The sequence below is a fragment of the Podarcis gaigeae genome (genome assembly GCF_964106915.1).
Source record: "Podarcis gaigeae genome assembly, chromosome: 5".
In the NCBI taxonomy this organism is placed as follows: domain Eukaryota; kingdom Metazoa; phylum Chordata; class Lepidosauria; order Squamata; family Lacertidae; genus Podarcis; species Podarcis gaigeae.
Window position 1 is genome coordinate 99871530 of NC_139681.1, and position 18265 is coordinate 99889794.

The 18265-nt window shown below is 48.7% G+C and overlaps 1 protein-coding gene across 6 annotated transcripts in view; it reads left to right on the plus strand.

The window, feature by feature from the left end:
* Positions 1-15865, plus strand: part of IL1RAP (interleukin 1 receptor accessory protein) — a 103138-nt gene extending 87273 nt beyond the window's left edge. For 4 of the 6 annotated variants that reach the window (XM_083739482.1, XM_083739483.1, XM_083739484.1 and 1 more), the window contains one exon: positions 13321-15865. In XM_083739482.1, the coding sequence (XP_083595608.1) occupies positions 13321-14051 (731 nt within the window). In that variant the 3' untranslated portion in view covers positions 14052-15865. Of the gene's footprint in view, positions 1-5400; positions 6040-6194; positions 7773-13320 lie in introns of those variants that run through there. The other 2 variants (XR_014564347.1, XR_014564348.1) reach the window with 1 other exon arrangement.
* The last annotated feature ends 2400 nt before the right edge of the window (positions 15866-18265 follow it).

Below are 18265 nucleotides of genomic sequence, written 5' to 3' on the forward strand. Positions count from 1 at the left end.
CCCTGGTTGAGACCGATCTAACCACCTTGCAACTTGGGACCTCCAAAGTGTTGTCATTTGTGGACCTTAAGGTTCTCCGTGGGGCATACCAGGAGAGGCGGCCCCATAGGTACGTGGGTCCTAGGCTGCATAGGGCTTTAAAGGTTAAAACCAGCACCTTAAACCTGACCCTGTACTCCACTGGGAGCCAGTGCAGTTGGTAAAGCACTGGGTGAATATGCTCCCATGGCAAGGACCCCGTAAGGAGCCTCGCTGCAGCATTCTGCACCCGCTGGAGTTTCTGGTTGAGCTTCAAGGGCAGCCCCACGTAGAGTGAGTTACAATAATCCAGTCTGGAGGTGACCGTCACATGGATCACTGTGGCCAGATCAGGGTGAGAAAGGAAAGGGTAAAGGTAAAGGGACCCTGACCATTAGGTCCAGTTGCGGACGACTCTGGGGTTGCGGCGCTCATCTCGCTTTATTGGCCAAGGGAGCCGGCGTACAGCTTCCGGGTCATGTGGCCAGCATGACTAAGCCACTTCTGGCGAACCATAGCAGCACATGGAAATGCTGTTTATCTTCCGGCCGGAGTGGTACCTATTTATCTACTTGCACTTTGACGTGCTTTGGAACTGCTGGTTGGCAGGAGAAGGGACAGAGGAATGGGAGCTCACCCCGTCGCAGGGATTCGAACCGCCGACCTTCCGATCGGCAAGTCCTAGGCTCTGTGGTTTAACCCACAGTGCCCCCCGCGTCCCAAAGGAAAGGGACCAACTGCTTAATACGGCGGAAATGGAAAAATGCCACATAAAGCAATACATTCAAAACATATATTTTTAGCAGTCAGAAGCAGGAGTCAATGAAGCATTGTGGAAGCAATTGCCTGAATATGGAAAAATCCACAGGTGCCTGAAAGTTAAAACAGAAGGTGTTTGCTGTGTGACAGTAATAGTACCTCCAATTTGGGGACAGTTTATAATAATAATAATAATAATTTATTATTTATACCCCGCCCATCTGGCTGAGTTTCCCCAGCCACTCTGGGCGGCTCCCAATCAGTGTTAAAAACAGTACAGCATTACATATTAAAAACTTCCCTGAACAGGGCTGCCTTAAGATGTCTTCTGAACGTCAGGTAATTCTTTATCTCTTTGACATCTGATGGGAGGGCGTTCCACAGGGCGGGCGCCACTACCAAGAAGGCCCTCTGTCTGGTTCCCTGTAGCCTCACTTCTCGCAATGAGGGAACCGCCAGAAGGCCCTCGGCGCTGGATCTCAGTGTCCGGGCTGAACGATGGGGGTGGAGACGCTCCTTCAGGTATACAGGACCGAGGCCGTTTAGGGCTTTAAAGGTCAGCACCAACACTTTGAATCGTGCTCGGAAACGTCCTGGGAACCAATGCAGATCTCTCAGAACCGGTGTTATGTGGTCCCGGCGGCCACTCCCAGTCACCAGTCTAGCTGCCGCATTCTGGATTAATTGCAGTTTCTGGGTCACCTTCAAAGGGAGCCCCACGTAGAGCGGGTAGTTGCAGTAGTTTGTCTCTTAATTCCTGTTGCCGGAGATCAAGAGCAATAGAGGGCTGTTCCCTTCATGTCCTCTGTTAGATCGGTCTTGGGTCTGATCCTGCAGCCTCTCCCTGTTCTTTTTTTGATGTTCTCCACTGTGCGTTACCCAGGAGACACCCGCATGTCAGCACGTGACAGAGCTCAGTGTCCTCCTATCTTCTCCCTTGCAGGCTGGAGTTTGCAAGTAAGCTCCTTAGGGATCAGCCACTGGGGGCAGGAAAGCTTCAGCCAGGTTCCTATGCACCCTTTTCCCACTTCAAAATTGGGGGGGGGGGACAGGTCTCAAACTTAGCCACCCCCATATCTCCTCTAAGCAACTTAAATTTCACATTAGGGATTTGTGCAAACAAGGGGAAAGTTTTTGGCATTGCATAATTTGCTCCCCAATCCAGATGTTTCTTCAACTGGATTTCTTAGCCCAACTACTGGGGGGAAAGGAAGGAAGTTTATGAACACTGAAAGAATTCATTCATCCCCTCGTTCATTTTTAGCAGTTATTAGTCATCTTTTCCGAGTCCTGAAAGCCACAAAAATGAGGAAGTCCCATAGCTCAGTGGGGCAGAGGGCCACCTTTGCACACAGAAGGTCCCAAGTTTAACCCATGAAAGCATTTTAGAGTGGGAAGGGATCCCTGGAGGTCATTTAGCTCAACCCCGTGCAGAGCTAAAGTCCAATCAGAGTTAAAGAATTCCTGAGAGTCAAGCATCCAACCTCTGCTTGAAAATCTCCAGGGAAGGATCGTCCCCCACCCTGCCTGTAATTCTGCAGAGATGCTGGTACAGATCAGCTTCACCTGCTCCTCAGAATGATCTTAGAGCAGGGTTCATTAAACCTTTTCAGCAGGGGGCCGGTCCACTGTCCCTCAGACCTTGTGGGGGGCCGGACTGTAATTTGAAAAGAATAATAATGAACGAATTCCTATGCCCCACAAATAACCCAGAGATGCATTTTAAATAAAAGGGTACATTCTACTCATGTAAAAACACGCTGATTCCTGGACCATCCGCAGGCCAAGTTTAGAAGGTGATTGGGCCAGATCCGGCCCCTGGGCCTTAGTTTACCTCCCCATGTCTTAGAGCATAACTAGCATTCATACTTTGCTTTGCCTCCGTTTGTGCCATGCGTTGCCTCCCTCATCTCATTTTATTTCGGATCCTGGTGCACGCCATCTAATTGGAGAGGAAACGTGTTTTTTTACGAGGAGAAGGGATTTAATTAAACGTGAAATGCCTATCTTCAGAGAACGCCTGTAAATTATGGATGCGCCTTTGTGCGTAATATTAATTGATGCGACAGACGCCACGGCACTTTTCCGTCAGAGGGAAAGAAAAATAGGAAAGAGCTGAAATTGCGTATATGGGTTACGCAGTAGGTGACATCAGATGTGGGGCTTTCAAAGCGCAATGCTTTGCTGGTCTTCGGAGCTAGCAGAGCGCTGTGCTTTTGTTGCCCCCGCTTTGATTTCAAACTGCACAGGCAAAAACAGGTCGCCTGACTGCTTTGTAGTGCCAAATTATTGCCAGGTGAGGAGCTCCATCCGCCTGTCAAACTTGGCCAATGCCGGGGTTGGGAGGACCATCAGCTGGACCCACATCTCCAACTCTGGTATAGCTACTGTGTGGGAAAAGAATGATCATAGATGATAGCTTAAGAATTGGAGAGCTGGAAGGGACCCCATGTGGTCATCTAGCCCAACCCCCCGCATTGCAGGAATCATACAAAAAGGGCCCCTGACAGAGAGCCATCCGACCTCCAAGGAAGGAGAGTCAACCACCTTCTGAGGAAGTCCATTCAACCAGCTCTTACTGTCAGAAGGTTATTCCTGCAAGAATCTCCTTTCTTGAAACTTGAATCCATTGGTTTGGATCCTTGCTCCGTCTTCCATGGGGGAGCCCTTTAGGTATTTGAAGGTGGCTGTCTTCTCTTCTCCAGGCTAAAGCTACCCAGCTCCCTCACCCATTCCTCACAAGGCTTGGTTTCCAGGCCCCTGAACATCTCTGCACATTTTCCAGCTTGTTGGTTTCCTCCTAAGATGGTGGCACTCAGAACGGGACACAGGACAGAAAATTGATTTCTGTGGGGGACCTCAGGCCCCACATACCCCTGAAGGTCTTCTCTGGTCCCCACTGCACCCCAGAGAGCCCTCCATGGGCATTGCTGGTAGATACCTGCATGCCAACCTGAGCCCAACTGAATTTGGGTGTGTGCATCTTTTGATCCAAAGGAGGTTTTGCATCTGAGGCCAACAGTTGATCTTCGCCGCTAGTTCCCTGAAGCTTCAGTTAAAGGCATGTCTGGTGGATGGCGAGAAACTGTTGACAGTTTAAAATAGAAAGGAACGCAGAAAATTGAGGGCCATAAATGTTTAAAAGCCTCCGCAGAGCACAAAGACAGCAGGATAAAAAAGGACAAAGTTGAAATGACTAATATAAAAGCACCAAAATGAGACTCTGAGATGCCCCAGCGACTGGAAGGTCTTTGTCTCTTACGAGATGGTTCTGGTACCTGCCTCTTTGGGAAGAGAATAGGGGGTATAATCATAGAAATATGATCATGGAATTGTAGAGCTGGAAGGGACCACGAGGGTCATCTAGTCCAACCCCTTGTAAGGCAGGAATCTTTTGGCCCAATGTGGGGCTCAAGCCCACAACCCTGGAAGAGCCTTGTGCTCTACCAGTTGAGCTATCCCAGAAGTGACAGGGAATAGTAGGATTGGCCCAGTGTCAGGCCCCTGTGGACCTCCTGGTGTTGCTAAACTCCAGCTCCCAGGCAGTATTGCCCAATGGTCAGGGCTGATGGCAGCTGGAGTCTAAATAAATATCCAGACGGCCGTCCCTACAATGGGGTCAAATGCAGAGTTTTGTCAGGCAACCGAGAGGTTCAGGAAAAGGCAGCCAACAATGATCAATGGGACGGAGCAACAATATGAAGGAAGCTTGGGACTTTTTAGAGAACAGGCAAGGAAGAGGCGGACTGATAGAGGTTTGCAAAATTATGCATGGCCGGGTGAAAGTGGGAAGATTGAAGATTTTCTTCGCCGGATGGGCGGGGTATAAATAATAAATTATTATTATTTCTCCCGAACACTAGAACTCATGAAAGGTGAATGTTGGAAGATTTAGGACAGATAAAAGAAGGGACTTCTTAGTTAAACTGTGGAACTCGCTGCCACAGGAGGTAGTTATGACCACCAATGACCCAACGATCAGGGATGGTGTTAGCTGGAGTCCAATTAATATCCTGCTCTGGGGTGAAAAGCAGAGTTTGGCCGGGCAGCCTCCTTACATTTTGCACACGCTCCTTTGTCTGTGTTTATGATGCTTATTGATGCTGAAAAAGCCTTTGATAACGTCTCATGGGCCTTCATACTGAAGGTCCTAGAGGAGATGAACTTTGGAAGGACATTTATAAGAGAAATAGAAACTATTTACTCTAGGCTAGAGGTTGATTATTAATAATACCATTACTGAAGAATGCAACCTTATGAAAGGAACAAGGCAGGGCTGTCCTCTTTCTCCGCTATCATTTATATTAGTGTTAGAAGTCCTGACGCGTAATATAAGAGCCGATGAAAATATTAGAGGAGTAAAGGTAGGCAATAAGGAATTTAAATTGAAAGCATTTGCAGATGGTTTAGAAATTACGGTAGAAGACCCAGATGTTTTGAACTGCAGCTCCCATCAGCCACAGAGATGCAGCCCCCAACATCTGGAGGGCACCAGTCTTTCTTAGGGGCTAGAAACTTCACAAGGAGGAAGCTGAGAACTCACAGGCTCCTGGGCTCAGTCTGCCTGCCCCAACCTTCCCTAACCCGCTTGGTGTGTTTTCTTCCCTCCTTGCCCTCTGCCAGTTGTCACGGATGAGACCCTGAGCTTCATCCAGAGGAGCCGCCGTCTGCTGGTGGTGCTGAGCCCCAACTATGTCCTCCAGGGGACGCAAGCTCTGCTGGAGCTGAAAGCGGGCCTGGAGAACATGGCGGCCAGAGGGTCCATCAAGGTGATCCTTGTCCAGTACCAGGCCATCAAGAAGAGCAAGGTCAAGGAGCTCAGGCGGGCCAAGGCCGCCCTCACCGTCATCAAGTGGCAGGGGGAGAAGTCCAGCTACCCGCGGGGAAGGTTCTGGAAGCAACTGCTGGTGGAGATGCCCGTCAAGAGTGGCCGGACCAAGAGCTCCGGGCAGGACTTTGCCCAGCCTCCTCTGGGAGATGTCTGAGGACAAGGGGAGCTTGAGCACCCAGCGCTGGGGTGGGGGAGAGGCGTAGCTGGAGAGTGAGGGTTTCTGGGGATGGAGGGCACCCTCTTTCAAATCCCAAGGGCCCGTCTACCTCTCCCCTCCAGTGCCCGACTTGAGCCTGCCTCACCTGCCTCTGTTTCCCTTCGGACGCCAGCCCACAAAAGCCAAATTGCTTTTCTACTGGAGCGAGTCAATATCCTTCCAGGTTGATGTGGGAGCAATGAGGTCTTGCCCGCCCCCCAGTTTGGTACAAGCAGTGGCGTAGCGTGGGGTGTGCAGGGGGGGCCGGCCGCACCGGGCGCAACATCTGGGGGTTAGGGTTAGGGGGCGCAAATCCACGGGTTAGGGGGTGCAAATTACTTGCCTTGCCCCGGGTGCTGACAACCCATGCTACGCCACTGGGTACAAGAGATCTCAAGGGCCTCTAAAGTCCATTCTCCCTACCTTGCAACCGATCCCCTGGCCTAGAGACCCACTGTGATATTTTTAAACTCTGCCAGGGTTGGTTGAAAGCCCCCACCGCCCGGACCCCAGAACGCAGAGCAGGTAGGGAGTTTTTTGCCCTGTGAAGGCAAGGGGCTGCATTTCCTCACCCACCCGCCCTCCTGTTGAAGCACCCGATGTAGAATCATAGAACTGCAGAATTGGGGCCCAAGGGTCATCTAGTCCAACCCCCTGCAATGCAAGGACGTGGGGGGGGTGCCTTCAGGTCAAAAGCCCCATTCTCTTTCCAGCATCCTAGGAGAGTCTGTGTGTTTCCTTTTCCTTCCACCATTTCCCATCAGCCTCCCTTTGCTCCCATCTCCTCTAGAACGGAAAGCCATGTTTGGAACTGTACCTCTTTTTTTTATCCCCCATGTTCAGTATTATTTCTCATGCCATCTGCCTCTAATCTGCCGGGAGAGTCACACGGACAAGTTTACATAGAGTTCTTGCTGGTGAGCCTGGAAGAACAGCTCCACAGGGTGGGATTTTCTTTTGGTTCTCAGATTTGATGGAAGCAGTTTTCCATCTTTCGACTTAATTCACACAAACACACACACACACAGAAACCACAATGCAACTGGTTGTGGGATTCCAAGGCCCGTTTACGCAGCTGTGAGATCTCCATCCCTGAACTCGCTCCAGCCGCGGGTTGCATGTTCAGCGGCTGACATCAGCAAGCCAAAGAAGAACCATGTGTGATCCTTAACCACAAAGACACAGAGAGACGTCTCAGGGTTCCCGATTCCTTTCTCTCCCACATCTCAGGGTCTGTGGCCAACAGCAGGTGCTTGCCTTCTGTGGCGGACTCAGAACATCCTAGAGCCAAACCATTTCTAGCATGTGCATGATAAAAGATAGATTGAGCAGGTTGTGCCTGGAACACCCAAATGACATTTGACCTTTGGGCTGCTGTTTCGGGAGACGTGGTCTTAAACTTCTTGATGGAGCAAAGATTTAAACTTGGTGCATGGGGTCTAAACCCACTACGTGCACCAGTCCTGGACCATGCATCTTCTGATGTGGGTGTTCTAGTGAATGAATTGGCTCTTCCAAGCACCCTTGCAGTTAAGTACTAGCCTGCTCACCGTAGGCGACTAGGGCTTCCACACAGACGAGCAAGTGGGCTGGCAAAGATGGGGCAGAGTCCTCCAGAGCCCTCTCCCATACCCTACAGTGGCCTGTCGGAGGAGAGAAGCCCTGCCCTCCACTCTGCCCAATAAAGAACTTTGATAGTACTCACAGAGTTGGAAGGGACCCCCAGTGGACATTTAGTCCAACCCACTGCAATGCATACATATCCCAAAGCAGCTGGAGGGCAAAATAAGGTTGGCAAAGAGGTTGCAGTTGAGAATCCATCCATTCATCTCCTTTTGTTGCCATTTTTGTTAACACGTTGCCAGTTCCCCACCTCCCTTTCCTTATATCATCTGCTTTGAAAAGTGACCTTGTTTTAATTTTGTTGCGTTCAGTTTGCATTGAAATAAAACACTTATTTTGATAGTTTTCCTTATTGTGCTTCAGTTCATTCTCCATGTCTCATGTGTGTATGTCTGCTCCTTCCTCCTCCACAACCCCAGTTTCTTTTCCCCATTTGGCCATCAAGAGAGGGGTCTGCCATTAGCCAGGTCTCAGAAGTTCCTTTGCAGGAGTCTTGTCACAACGAGTAGGAGCTGAGTCGGGTCACACCACCCTGGGCTCAGATGGGACTGGTGTGTCCATGAGGCAGTAAAATTCACAACCCTTCCCCAAGGAAGCGGAGGCATTGGGTGGTCTTCAGCCAAGACTCACTTCAAGGTTGCCCATTGAAATAAATGAGCATGACTCAGGTCCATTAATCCCAATGAGTCTACTCTGAGTAAGATCTAATGCCACCCACTAGGAATATAGTAAAATGCCTTGCAGTGGGTTGTCTTGTTTGGCAAACACTCGTAGCCCAATAAGATTCCATGAACACGGATTTAACAGTGAGTCCGTAATAGCAACAATCAGCAGCAGCAGCAGCATATGTTGGTGGTGGTGGTAATGATGATAATGATGATGATTTATTATTTATACCCCACCCATCTGGCTGGGTTTCCCCAGCCACCCTGGGTGGCTCCCAACAGAATATTAAACAGAATAAAGCATCAAACATTAAAAACTTGCCTAAGTGACTGTGGAGGCCAATTCGGGACCCACACGTCCTTCCACAGTGGGGACATTGGTTTCCGGGCGGGAGTTGATCCCAGTGAGGGTTTGGCAAACATGCCTACCTCTTAGCACGTTTCTCCTTTGTGTCCTGAGTTCAAGAGTCTTCAAAGCCCACAACACCTTTGGGAAAGGCTGTTCTCCAACTGGAGCGCTCTCAGGCCAGTGTTTCCCAGTTGTTGGTGTTTATTCTACATTTTTTTTAGATTTGCCTTGAGACAGTCTTTAAACCTCCTTTGTTGACCACCAGCATTACGCTTTCCATTTTTAAGTCTGGAATAGAGTAGTTGCTTTGGAAGACGATCATCAGGAACCTGCATAAGATGACCAGTCTAATGAAGTTGATGTTGAAGAATCATTGCTTCAACACAGGTGATCTTTGCTTCTTCCGGTACATGGGCATTAGTTTACCTATCTTCCCAAGTGATGTGTAAAAATTTTTGGAGGCACCGTTGATGTGGGTTGTAGTCAATGCTAGTCCCATGAGGAGCAAACCCACCATAGTTAATAGGCACGACTAGCTTAGATCCATTGATTTCAGTGCATCTTCTCTTTGTGCTCTCCTGCAAGCCCCTCTGGACCAGCCCTGGTGTTGTATACAATGAGGCAGCTGCCAAAGGGGACAGAGAGAAGGTGTTGGAGGACAGAACACTGGGTGCCGCTTGGCTGGTCCTTGCCCCCCCCCCCAAGATAGTCTTCTGCTCTCAGAGGGCAGTGGAGGACCTTGTCCCGTCCCCAGTCATCATGTCTTGCCATCTTCTGTGCAAGGAACAAGAGGTGTGGGAATGTTAAGGATAGTAAAGGTAAAGGAACCCCTGACCATTAGGTCCAGTTACGGACGACTCTAGGGTTGTGGCGCTCATCTCGCTTTACTGGCCGAGGGAGCCGGCGTACAGCTTCCGGGTCATGTGGCCAGCATGACTAGGCTGCTTCTGGTGAACCAGAGCAGTGCACGGAAACGCCGTTTACCTTCCCGCCAGAGTGGCACCTATTTATCTACTTGCACTTTGATGTGCTTTCGAACTGCTAGGTTGGCAGGAGCTGAGACCGAGCAACAGGAGCTCACCCCGTTGCGGGGATTTGAACCACCGACCTTCTGATCAGCAAGCCCTAGGCTCTGTGGTTTAACCCACAGCGCCACCCGCGTCCCTGTTAAGGATAGTAGGAAAGAGTATATTGAATACGTATTATCCTTCCTTCACTCACGCTAGTGAGTGATGTAGCAGAGCAGACTCCCCTTAATATAGGTGGAATCTAGTTTGCAGACTCGTTTAAATCTCTTAGTTAAGATTATTTCCCAGTGTCCCCTTTGATCCCTCTTAAATGAATAAAGACACAAGAGTCTTTCTAAGTAAAGTAACAAAATGTTTACTCACATTTCAGCTCACGATTTGTTCCCGGAAAGGCAGGCTTTACTTAATAGTTACACAAAGAAACTGAGTTGATCTCATATGGAGTCTGAACTCATGTGCTGCTGGCTGAGAGCCAGCAGACAGCAAAATTACATTAATACAACAAAATGGCTGCAGGACAGCAGCATGGCAGCAAAAGAGCAAGACAATAGAAAGACAAAAGTGACCGAGAAACGACTGCATGACTCGGCTCTTTGATGGAATCAGCCAGAGCCATGCCCATCTCCCAGGTCACATGCAGAGGGAGATATTCCATACCAGTGGAACAGGAAGTTACAATGAATGAATGAATTTTTATTTGTGTCAGCCATTGGCCATAGCAATAAAACAACAGTACAACATCCAAAGAATAGAAATAAAAAGTCAATCATATAAAATACATTTTAGTGGTTTGAATCAATAGTCAAATAGTGGACCTTATTCTGATTGCCCCAGCTAATAACCTTGCAACCTTTGCTGTCACCTCCTCATCTTGATCTGCCAAGAGAAAGGACACGGTGGCAGTGGCTGGGCGACCCAGAATGGACAATAAAAGAGGGGTGATGTCTTTATGAAGAGTGCAAGCCAGAAGGGCATGCGCCACCGATTCAGGACTGCCATCTCCACAGGGCCATAAGCATTTTCCATGTGGAATCTGTTGGAATCGTCCCTCAAGTCCAGCCGAGGGCAAGACATTCAATCTTGCGAGAGTAAAAGCATGTCTATAGGGTGCCAGAGAGTCAAAACGGGAAGGTGGAAAATAGTCATACCACGGGCAGAATTTCCTTATTGTGGCCAAGTTGTTCTGACACTCAATATCATTTCGGCGCTGACAAATTAGACTGTCTGCCTTACTAAAACCCAAGGTGAGTAGCTGCTGTGGTGATAAACCACAAGAGTGAAGTTTCTGATAGACAATTTTAGTTTCCCTGACTGGATGTCCCCCTGCCTGTGCCCACCCTAGGGAAATAAAGAATGTTGCATTTGACAGCATCAATGGATTACATCCCACAAGATGAGGTCCTGAGCCTTCACCTGTTGTCAGGATCCCAGAGAGCTGGTCACCTCAAAAAGGATACTGTGGAGTTAGCAAAGGTTCAGCAAAGGGCAACTAAAATTATCAGCCAGATGGAGGGACTCACCTTGCAGGAACGGTTTGGGACTTTTCACTTTAGAGATTGCCCTTGGGGTCCCTTCCAGAGATTTAGCTCTGGGACAAACATTTCTCTGGTGAAAATAGGGGCACCAGGAAGCTTCTTCCGTGTCTGATCTCCTGCACACATAGATGTGGCTATAAACATCTTCACCTGTCACCTTCATCCAATTAAAACATCTCCACCCGGCTCACTACACAGGGTTGTTGTAAAGTAAAAATGTGTGAGGGAAGGGATCGTTTGCAACAATTTCATCTGTAACCTGCCATGAGTCCTTGTCAGGGAAAAGAGTTGGAAATAATAATAATAATAATAATAATAATAATAATAATAATAATAATAAAGAAACTTTGAAAATGATCAGGAACATTACTAAAGGGTGAATCCTTACTTCTGAGTAAATATGCTGAAGTTTGCAGTGTCAGGCTGCCCAGTCTTGACCCAGTTACCTGGGAGCAAGCTGCATTGAATACAGTGGGACTTACCTCTGAGTAGACAGTGTCAACACTTCCCATGTTCCCTAAGAAATAGCTGGTTTCAGAAGCATTGCAATGTAATAATAATAATAATTTTATTATAATTTATTATTTATACCCCTCCCATCTGGCTGGGTTTCCCCAGACACTCTGGGCTGCTTCCAACAAAATATTGAAATACAATGTAAGAATTTACAGTAGACTGGTGACATTTCCCACCAAAATTATAGGAAGGGCTTTGTATGCCAGCGTCACAATTTCCTTCATTTGGTGCAGGAATTTTATTGTCAGTATAAACAGGGGCTCCGCTTTTTCCACCTACAGACACAGGCACACACAGCTTTTAATTGTTTTCTGAGAGGTGGAGGGGGAAAAAAAGGAAAATCAGAACATTCTGGGATCAAATCAGAAACTGGGGTGGCTTCTGTAATTCCAGGACTGTCCCTGGAAAATCAGGGAACTTGGAGAGTATGCAATGATTCTCTGACTAGAACCCACTGCTGGAGAAAATGCCTATATATACATAATTGTAGAACGGGATGGGACCCAAGGATCATCCAGTCCACCCCCTGCAATGCAGGAATCCACAGCTGTCCTATATGGGGATCAAACCTGCAACCTTGATGACAGCTGCAAGAATGCTTTTTGCCCAGGGGTGGAAAGAAGAGAAAACTCCAACCAGAGAAGAATGCAGAGTCAAAATGATGGAATGTGCCAAAATGGCAAAAATGATGGGAAGGATCAGACACCAAGATGACAAGAAATTCAATAAGGGTTTTGGGGGGGGGGAATTATGGAGTATCTTAAAGATCACTGTAAATATCTGAAGATGTTAGCAGGGTCGATTTAATACTTGTAATATAATTTGATAAGGTTAAATGTGGGTTTAAATAAGTGTGGGTAAGTATAATTAGATGCAGTAAGGTTGAAAACAAAAAGATAAATGTTGGAAGCCGGGGGGGGGGGGGAGCGCTTGGACTACAGTGGTACCTTGGTTCTCAAATGCCTTGGTACTCAAACAACTTGGAACCCAAACACTGCAAACCCGGAAGTAAGTTTTCCGGTTTGCAAACCTTTTCCGGAAGCTGAATGTGCTCCATTTTGAGTGTTGCACTTCTGATCTGAGTGTAACACTTAGATCTGTCTGTTTTTGCTATTTGTTTTGCATTTTGGTTTTTGTGGCTCTTTTTGTTTTTGTGACTGTGTGGAACCCGGTTCAGCTACTGATTGATTGATTGTGCGACTGCAGTACATTGTTTATTACTTTCATTTTATGGATCAGTGGTCTCATCAGATAGTAAAATTCATGTAAATTGCTGCTTTAGGGGTTGTTTTTAAAAGTCTGAATCGGATTAATCCATTTTGCATTACAGTGGTACCTCTGGTTACGTACTTAATTCATCCCGGAGGTCCGTTCTTAACCTGAAGCACCACTTTAACTAATGGGGCCTCCTGCTGCTGCTGCGCCACCACTGCGCAATTTCTGTTCTCATCCTGAAGCAAAGTTCTTAACCCAAGGTACTATTTCTGGGTTAGCGGAGTCTGTAACCTGAAGCGTCTGTAACCCGAGGTACCACTGTACTTTCTATGGGAAAGCATGCCTTGGTTTTGGAACGCTTTGGTTTAGGAACGGACTTCCGGAACAGATTAAGTCTGAGAACCAAGGTACCGCTGTAATGTATAAATGTGATTCTGTTTAAAATGAATGCTATTTCTAAAAACTGGGGGGAGGGAGGAAGACCCTCCAACCTTGGCAATATCAGCGCCACACTCTAACCAGCTGAGCTATCCAGGCTGTTACGGGTGCAGAGACCTGACTGGCGTCCTTTCCTCTCCCCCTCAGATACCACAGAAGCCATTTTCGACTTCATCCAGAGGAGCCGCAAGATGATTGTGGTCCTGAGTCCCGACTACCTCCTGGAGAAAAGCATCAGCATGCTGGAGTTCAAGCTGGGTCTCCTGTGCCAAAACAACATCGCCACCAAGCTGGTGGTGGTGGAGTACCGCCCCCTTCTCCGCGCCCACCCCAACATCCAGCAGCTGAGGGAGTCGGTGGCCTTCGTGGCCTGGAAGGGAGAGAGGTCCAAGCGCCCTGGCTCCAAATTCTGGAAAGCCCTGCGCTTGGCGCTGCCCCTGAGGAGCCTCAGCGCCGCCAGCAGCTGCTCCTGGAATGAGAGCTGCTCTTCCCACTCGGACATCAGCCTGGACCATGTCCAGAAGAAGAAGGGCCGCTTGAAAGGACCGGCTGAAGCACCCGGCTCCCGGCCGAAAGGCCTCCCCGTCCAAAGGGGCCTGGCGCCGCTGCCCAGGTCAAAGGCCAAAGACCACGCCAAGCCCTTCCTGGCCTGCCGCTGCTGCGTGGCCTATTGCAACGAGAACCACAAACTCGGGGGCCACGGGCGAGGCGGGGCCAAGCCCAAACCGGGGCCACAGTGCCACCGGACGCCCGCGGGAGAGGCCAAGGGGCGGAGGTTGCAGAAGAGTGAGAAGCCATTGCAGCAGCACCCGCCGTCGGCGCTGAGCCTTCACCACTACGCGGACTTGTCAAACAACAATGACTTTTACGTGCTCTAGGTGTCCCTCTTGCCCCCTGGGCATTGGGGTGAGGGGAGAGGAGGTCTCCCGTGCGTCGAGGGTCCATGCCATTGGGGTGAGGGAGCCGGCACAAGGGCACAACGCTCTGTGGGATGAGTTTGGGGCCGTGTTAGGAGGCCGGGGTTCCTGTTCCATGAGCCTAGGTAAAGGTAAAGGGACCCCTGACCATTAGGTCCAGTCGTGGCCGACTCTGGGGTTGCGGCGCTCATCTCACTTTATTGGCCAAGGGAGCCGGCGCACAGCTTCCGGGTCATGTGGCCAGAAGGACTAAGCCACTTCTGGCGAACCAGAGCAGCGCACGGAAACGCCGTTTACCTTCCCGCCGGAGGGGTATCTATTTATCTACTTGCACTTTGACGTGCTTTCGAACTGCTAGGTTGGCAGGAGCAGGGACCGAGCAACAGGAGCTCACCCCGTCGCGGGGATTCGAACCGCCGACCTTCTGATCAGCAAGTCCTAGGCTCTGTGGTTTAACCCACAGCGCCACCCACGTCCCTTCGACAAGCCTAGGGATCCCCCAAAATGCACGCACAGATCAGGCAGCTCAAATGTCTCAAATTTAGGTACAATCCCTGACACTGGAGAAGGTATCTGGCTAAAGGTGGCTGAAGGTCTTGAGTATTCCCTTTAGCAGGTGCTTCAAAGATGTCTAGGTCCTCAAGGATGGCCAGGAGCATTGTAAAGGGAAGGGGCAGAGGCTGCTGCTCCAGAGGGGATGACCCAAACCAATGGAGTCATGTGTCCCGTTCTGGGCACCCCAGTTTAAGAAGGACATTGACAAGATGGAAGGTGTGCGCAGGAGGGCAACCAAGAAGATCAAAGGTCTGGAAGGGATGGTTGAGGGAGTTGTGTGTGTTTAGCCTGAGCAAGAGGAGACTGAGAAGGGAAAGATGGCCATCTGCCTTGGGTTCTTTAGTTGGGATTCCTGCATTGCAGGGGATTGGACTAGATGTCCCTCCAGGTCCCTTCCGAGACCACAATTCTATGGTACGAGAGCCAACTTCAGATATCTGAAGGGGCGTCACATGGAAGATGGAGCAAGCTTGTTTTCTGCTGCTTCAGAACCCACAGATTCAAATGAGGAGGAAGGCAATTCCAACTAAATTTTAGGAAGAACTTTCTGGTGGTAAGATCATTTGGAACGGTCTCCTTGAGAAGGTGTGAGCTCTCCCTCTTTGGAAGTTCTGAAGAGGTGGTTTGATGCTTTAGCTAAAATTCCTGCATTGCAGGTGGGGGTGGACTAGATGACACTCAGGACCCCTTCCACCTCTACCATTCTTTAACTCTCGTTGCAATGCTGGCATCCCAAGGGTAGTGGAGAGCCACTGGTGTGTGCTTTTCCCTGTGGAGCCCAACCACGGCAAACCCACCCACCCATCCGTTCTGCATTTCTTCTGGGTTCAGACGGCTTATGGCTTAGATCTGGAGTGGGTCATCTCAAATTAGGCAAGAACTTGGTCAGAAATGAAAAAAAAAAGGAGGATTATTTTGGTGACAAATGTCTGGAGTTCTTTTTAAACCTACCTTTTCAGGATCTTAAATTATTTTTTACAAAGGCATGTTGTATGGGTTTGGGGAGAGTCGTGCTGTTTGGTTTGGGGAGATTTTTCAGATTCTTTGCTTTGGCGCTGTTGCTCTTTAAACACTTTGATAGATAATAATTTTTTTAAAACCCTTAAAGAAAAGAAAAGAAGAAGAAGACTTGGTTGGGTTTCTGAAGTGAGGATGCTGAAAAAGCCATTGTTGGAAATTGGGAGTTCATTTCTGCGAAGGATTGAAAAATAGAAGCTGAAGAGCTGCTATTGTGTCCTAGGTTCTCACCCTTGCTTCTCCCCGGGGCACCCATTGCAGCGGCCGCAGCACCCACTGTCCCCCCCCAGAAAGCTCCCCTGCACCCCACTGTCTGGGAAGTGGGTGAGGAGTGGGATGCAGAGCCTGAGACAAAAGACGGGTGGGTTTCTGGGAGATGAGAGGGCAATCAGGGGCCAGAATGGCTGTGCTCTGCATCCACAAGTTGGAGGGAGCAAAACTGCTGAATCCCAGTTTCTGGAAGCTTCAGCAGTCGAGAGGGGGGGGGCTCTTGTGCTTGAATCCTGCTTGGGGGGTTCCCACAATGGGCACCTGCTTAGCCACTGCTAAAACAGGAGGCTGGACCAAATGGGCCATTGGACTCATCCTGCAGGCTTTTCTTATGTTCTTATGATTGCAGTGGACGCTCGGGTTGCAAACGTGATCAGTGCAGGAAGCACGTCCGCAACCCGCAGTGCCACGCATGCGCGGGTCACAATTTGGTGCTTCTGCGCATGCGCAAGTGCAGAAATCTGGAAGTAACCAGTTCCAGTACTTCCAGGTTCTCCGTGGTGTGCAACCCGAAATCGCGCAAGCCCAAAGCGTCTGTAACCCGAGGTATGGCTGTACTAGGCCTTAAGAAAAACAGCTCCTTTTTTGCAAATACAGTGGTTACCTTGGTTCTCAAACATAATCTGTTCCAGAAGTCTGTTCCAAAACCAAAGCATTCCAAAACCAAGGCACGCTTTCCCATAGAAAGTAATGCAAAACGGTTTAGTCCAGGCATAGGCAAACTCAGCCCTCCAGATGTTTTGGGACTACAACTCCCATCAACCCTGACCACTCATCCTGTTAGCTAGGGATGATGGGAGTTGTAGTCCCAAAACATCCGGAGGGCTGAGTTTTCCTATGCCTGGATTAATCCATTTCAAACTTTTAAAAAACAACTTCTAAAACAGCAATTGAACATGAGTTTTACTATCTAACGAGACCGTTGATTCATAAAATGAAAGCAATAAACAATGTACTGCAGTCACACAATCAATCACTCGGTAGCTGAACTGGGTTCCACACAGTCACAAAAACAAAACAAAAAAGAGCCGCAAAAACAAAAATGCAAAATAAATAGCAAAAGCAGATAGACTTCAGTGTAACACTCAAATTGTCAGTATAACACTCAAAACGGAAGTATATCACTCAAAACGGAGCACTTTCAGATTCCAAAAAAAGTTTGCAAACCAGAACACTGACTTCCGGGTTTGCAGTGTTTGGGTTCCAAGTTGTTTGAGTGCCAAGGCGTTTGAGAGCCAAGGTACCATTGTAACAGTTTTGAAAGCGACTTTCCAACTGGCCCCCAAATCAGAACCAAAACAGAAATCTGCAGTCTGTTCTTTTTACATTGTACCCAGTCAGATGGGCGGGATACAAATAATAAATCATTCTCCTCCTCCTCCTCCTCCTCCTCCTCCTCCTCCTCCTCCTCCTCCTCTTCTCCTCCACTTTTGCAGGACAGGCGCTCACACCATGCATGTTTCCTGATCTGAATTGCACCCCCCAAACTGCTGTTTGCCTTACGGGTGTCAGAGGAAAACTGATTTTCTCCTTTACAGATATCAACTGTGAGCCAGTGTGGTGCAGTGTTTAGAGCGCCGGTCTAGGACCTGGGAGACCTGGGTTCGAATCGCAGCTCCGCCCTGGAGCCCACTGGGTTCCTTGGCTGCCTCTCAGTCTTGCCCAGCCTCATAGGATAAACAGGAGAGGTGTGTAGGGCACATTGAACTCTTTGGAAAAAAGGGGGGGTATAAATCTAATACTGAATTAAGCTGACCCATTCCAAATCAACCCTGAACAAAGTTACTCAGGACTTGATTCTATTTTTCCAGAGGGATGTGGTTTTTTTTTTAATTATTAAAGAATAAAGAAATTGTAGGAAACCATAAACCCAGAGGGTTTCGTTCAATGGTTTGTAGGAACACACACACACACACGCCCCCGGCTATGATTTTGGGAGTTTTTCTCTCTTCCTAATAACTCTGGACTGGACAAAAAATAATTAATTTTAAAAGTCTTAGAAAATGAGCATCACCGAAGCGTAAAATTAAGGCTATCTGGGAGGACCAGAAAGAGGAAGCTTAAAACTGAAAAGGAGGTTTGGGGGCGGGGGAGAGAGAAAATCATTAAGATCTAAATTGTTTTAAAAATGGGACAGTGGGGGTGAGGAGGGAAGTGTCCCTTGCCGCACTTTCCCGCCAGCTGGGATGCCTCTGGGGTGACCTTCGCATCCATGGCTCCGCTCCTCTCCTTCAACCCCCATTTTTTTTGGGGGGGGGGGAGGAGCCTGTTTCTTAGCACTCAGTCCATCTCTTTTTCCATGCTCAGAGTATGATGGCCGGTTTCCTCCTGAC